Source organism: Chiloscyllium plagiosum, chromosome 10 (genome assembly GCF_004010195.1).
Source record: "Chiloscyllium plagiosum isolate BGI_BamShark_2017 chromosome 10, ASM401019v2, whole genome shotgun sequence".
Taxonomy (NCBI): Eukaryota; Metazoa; Chordata; class Chondrichthyes; order Orectolobiformes; family Hemiscylliidae; genus Chiloscyllium; species Chiloscyllium plagiosum.
This window is the reverse complement of record NC_057719.1, coordinates 23,838,969-23,843,876: the sequence shown is the minus strand read 5'-3', so window position 1 is coordinate 23,843,876 and position 4,908 is coordinate 23,838,969. Positions and strand designations below refer to the sequence as shown.

Genomic DNA, 4,908 nt, shown 5'->3' with positions numbered 1-4,908 from the left:
CCTGTATTCCCTGAGATCTAACCTTGCTAATCAGTCTCTCATGGGGAACCTTGTTGAACGCCTTACTGAAGTCCATATAGATCACATTTACTGCTCTGCCTTCATCAATCTTCTTTGTTACTTCATCAAAAAACTCAATCAAGTTTGAGAGACATGATTTCCCATGCACAAAGCCATGTTGACTATCCCTAATCAATCCTTGCCTTTCCAAATACACGTACATTCTGTCCCTCAGGATTCCCTCCAACAACTTGCCCACCACCGAGGTCAGGCTCACCGGTCTCTAGTTCCCTGACTTGTCTTTACTGCCCTTCTTAAACAGTGGCACCACGTTTGTCAACCTTCAGACTTCCGGCACCTCACCTGTGACTATCCATGATACAAATATCTCAGCAAGAGGCCCAGCAATCACTTCTCTAGCTTCCCACAGAGTTCTCGGGTACACCTGATCAGGTCCTGGGGATTTATCCACTTTTTCCAAAGTTCTAAAACAATGTAACAGCATATAAAACAGTAATTGCTGCTCCTGGAATTCAGGAAATCACCTCCAACACCTAAAATACCTCAAAAAAAAAAAGAGAGCAGCTCTTACAGCCAGAAATTTTTCCCGTCTTCCATCTATGAGGGACACAGAAACATTTCACCATCGATCATTGATATACAGTGAATCCTATTTTACTTGTTTATTCAAAATAATCAAATCATTGATACATTTTTAATTTTGTGATAAACTGTTATCAATAGGCAAGGTCACTAGTTTGCTATCTTTATGAAAAAATGAATAGAATTCATAAAGGAAACATTATAAACACTGAATCCTATTTAGTTACGATAAGTCACTGGCTCACCAACATGGATTAACAGCTATGTTTGCAAATGCACTGTATTACTGTACATTATATTCTAATTATAAACATTTCAAAAGGGTTAAATCTTCTAGTCAAATATCAAATGAAATTCCATTTTCCTCTAATTTGCTAAAGCCATCATATTTCAAAGTATTACTTATTGCCTATACAAGTTAAACAACAAGCAAAGATAATTGTATACAAGGTGACATAAAATGTACCATTGCTTATATATGATTTAAGAAATTATAGATTAAGATTTACAAAAGGCTCCATCACACAATAATATGAGAGAAAGCTCACTTTGGGTGACATGGGATACTTTGATCAGTGTGTACGAAAACTCATTTCTTTATATTTTTTACAGCGATGAACTAAACTTCAAAAGTGCTGGAGAAAATTCTTATGAATCAGGTAGTACTTCATCATTGAATAAATTCACTGCTAAAATTGTCAATGCCTCTGTTCCCCCAGCTAGGAGAGATGTGAAGCTTATTGATACACATGCACAGAGCTCCACTAAAAAAGAGTCACCATATTCCCAAAGGATTACAGGGCTGCTCAGAGAGAATGGACTGGCAGTGGTTTAACTGGATGTCACTATAATTCAGAAGAAGGGAAGAGTTGAGAAGGAGGTACCTTCTCAGCAGAGCTCCAATCATGGCACCATTCATTTTGGTCCCACAACTCTGTACTGCTAAAAGTGCACTCCTACCCACACAAACCCCACTTTCCTGCACTAGACCCACATTATGCCACTTAAAGTGTTCATATACAAGTGGGATCCTTAACTACTTGTTTTCATGATGCATTACAATTACACACCATTGAAGCAAACCAAGTCAGTATGAATACACCATCATAGATTCCTGACAGCATGGAAGTAGGCCATTCATCCCACTGAGCCCAAACCGACTTGCTGAACAGCATCCCATCCAGACTCACCCCCCTACCCTACACCCGTAACCCTGTACCTCCCATGACTAATCCATCTAGCCTGCACATCCTTGGACATGGTGGGCAATGTAATATGGCCAATCCACTTAATCTGCATGTCTTTGGACTGTGGGAGAAAACTTAAGCAGGCACCAGTAAACTGTGCAAAGTCCACACTATCGCCTGAGGATGATATTGAACTCAGCCCCTGACACTTAGTCAGCAGTGCTAACCACTGAGCCACTGTGTCGCCCATCTACTGTACAAAAGAGAAAAGTGATCTTATCAGTTACAGCAATACTAACCTCATCAGTTAAACATCATTGCTACACCCTTGATGCCAAGGCCGCTACATAATAATGTATCTATTGGATATACTTGCTACCTTGAATAAATAGTCCAAGATTTGGCTGCGATATGGCTCTGGGTAGTTCACAAGAAGCCGGGAGGTTGCCTAAAAAAAAAGCACAATATTCTATGATAATTCAAAACAAATCACTGAAATTTACTACACAACTTACTGCAGTTACAACGATGCACAACACACTTATGATCAGCATAAAGTCAAAGTTAGCAGCACTGAACGCATGATATCTTGGGGTAGCTGTTCTAAAAAGAATTGCTGAGCCCAAACTGCAAACCTATCTGTTCTAGCATTTTACATTTTTATTTCAGATTTGCAGTGCTTACAATATTTTCTGTATTTAGCTCAAAACACTGCAGCCAAACTTAATCTGAGAGGTTTTGGCCACTTAGATACTGTCAGGATATAGAAAACATTTGTCTGGCTGGGTTTTTAATAATAATTTGTTAAGAGATTATCACTTCCATTATGCATTTCTCTGCAAACATCAGACAATTTTACCAGTTTTCTGCATTGAGAAACCAAACAAGCTACAAACGTGCAACATGCACTTTCAATGGACTCATCATTATAGGAGGCATTATCTTGACGTTCTTTACAACCATGGGCAGCACGGTGGCTCAGTGGTTAGCACTGCTGCCTCACAGCACCAGAGACCAGGATTCAATTCCCACCTCAGGCGACTGACTGTGTGGAGTTTGCAGGTTCTCACCGTGTCTGCGTGGGTTTCCTCCGGGTTCTCCCACAGTCCAAAGATGTGCAGGTCAGGTGAATTGGCCATGCTAAATTGCCCGTAGTGTTAGGTAAGGGATAAATGTAGGGGTATGGGTGGGTTGCGCTTCGGCGGGGCGGTGTGGACTTGTTGGGCCGAAGGGCCTGTTTCCACACTGTAATGTAATGTAATGTAATGTAATGTAATCTAATCTAAAAAGCACAAGAGACTAAATATAGGTTGGGCAAAGTATGTGCACATACAGGACAAGGAAGTAAAGCCATAAAAGTAGTAACACAACAGTATTATACAGAACAGTTTGAAACTGATAATTGCAAGTGATAACCCTAGACTCCACAGTCAAGTCAATAGCGGAGAAGCGGATTAGCAACATCCTGATCTCTACTTTTAATAACACACATTCAGTCACAGGGTCCGTTTCCGTGACTCTATTACCTTGGTCATAATAATGGGGAGGGAGAAGGAATTAGGAATTATAAGATGGCTTCTAGCACAAAGATGTGCAGGTCAGGTGAATTGGCCATGCTAAATTGCCCATAGTGTTAGGTGCATTAGTCAGAGGGAAATGGGTCTGGGTGGGTTACCCTTCGGAGGGTCGGTATGGATTGGTTGGGCCGAAGGGCCTGTTTCTACACTGTAGTGATTCTAATCTAATCTAATCCAAAAAGGGAAAATACTGCACCTCCTGGAAATCTGAAAGAAGCAATTCCGAACAAGTCATACAACCACTCGAAACGTTTCTCTCCCCGCAAATGCTGCCAGACCTGCTGAGTGTCTACAGCGTCCTCTGCCTTTGCTGCTAACCCAAAGGATGGGGGTCAGCACAACAGCGACGGGCTGAACAGCCTCTTTGTGCGTCATCTCACTTCCTCTTGCGCCGGCACCCCGGCTACTCACCCCGCCGCCGCTCAGGCCGCCGATGCCGTCAAACTGCGGGCCCAGGCCTCCTTCGTCGTCCAGGACGTAGACGGCGGCTCCGAGGCGCGGGCTGGCGCTGAGGCTGAACCAGAGCAAGGCCCAGGGGAGGGACACCAGCCCCGGACACCATTGCCGCCGAACTCCAACGACCCACTCCACCGCTTCCATGGAAACACCCCCACGAGCCGTCTCCGCGAGCACTACCGGTCACCTGATCGCAATCGTCACAATGGGGAGACACGAGGCACCCGGCGCTGGCGGCGGCAGCACTTCATTCATTCATTCATTCATTCATTCATTGACCGAGAAAGGGGGAGGGGGAATGAATGATCTTGGCTCAAACAGTGAGCAGGTTCTGGATCAGTGGTGCTGGAAGAGCACAGCAATTCAGGCAGCATCCGACGAGCAGCAAAATCGACGTTTCGGGCAAAAGCCCTTAATCAGGCAAACAGTGAGCAGACCACCCTCCCGCCAATCAGCATTTCTTTGCAGCTAAAATAAAACCAAGTTAGAGACAAAAAAAAATCATGCAGATGCTGGCATCCAAGGTAGACAAGCAGGAGGATGGAAGAACACAGCAAGCCAGGCAGCGTCCGGAGGTGCTGGTGGTGGCTGGCTTGCTGTGTTCTTCCAGCCTCCTGCTTGTCTAAAATAAAACCAAGACTGAAGATCTGGAACGAAAACAGAAATTGCTGGAGGAAAGTCTGCCTGTGTGAAAACAGAGTTAATGTTTCGAGACTCCAGCAGGGCTGAATTTCCTCCAGCAATTTCTTAATTTGTTTCTTTTCAGCTAAACATCCAGCTTTCCGATCCAGTGATTGGCCATCCTTCAAAACTAACTCGAAACCTTACCTCTGTTTTCCTTGCACGGAGGCTGCTACACTACCTGCTAAGTTTCCCCAGCCTTTTCTCTTTTTTGTTTGTTTTGGATCACCAGCAATCCGCCCTTCTTTGATTTATTTTACTCAGCTTTCCCTTAGCTGCTGCACTTGGTACTGTCTTATCTGCCAAATGTGTGAAGTAATCTTCCTCAGTGGACCAGAGGGTTGGTCTCTCGTCAGACAGATAACTGGTGGTGGTTTGACCTGAGAGCCACCACACTAGATGTG

General features: G+C 44.0%; 1 protein-coding gene across 5 annotated transcripts in view; it reads right to left on the bottom strand.

Annotated features, from left to right (window-relative positions):
- Positions 1-4,215, bottom strand: part of galcb (galactosylceramidase b) — a 70,466-nt gene extending 66,251 nt beyond the window's left edge. For 3 of the 5 annotated variants that reach the window (XR_006312710.1, XM_043697162.1, XM_043697160.1), the window contains exons 1-2: positions 3,779-4,027; positions 2,170-2,238 (exon numbers count right to left, since the gene is read on the bottom strand). Coding sequence is in view for 4 of the 5 variants with exons in the window: in XM_043697162.1 (XP_043553097.1) it covers positions 2,170-2,238; positions 3,779-3,967 (258 nt within the window). In the remaining variant the exon portion in view is untranslated. Of the gene's footprint in view, positions 1-2,169; positions 2,239-3,778 lie in introns of all 5 variants that reach the window. The other 2 variants (XM_043697163.1, XM_043697164.1) reach the window with 2 other exon arrangements.
- Positions 4,216-4,908: the final 693 nt, after the last annotated feature.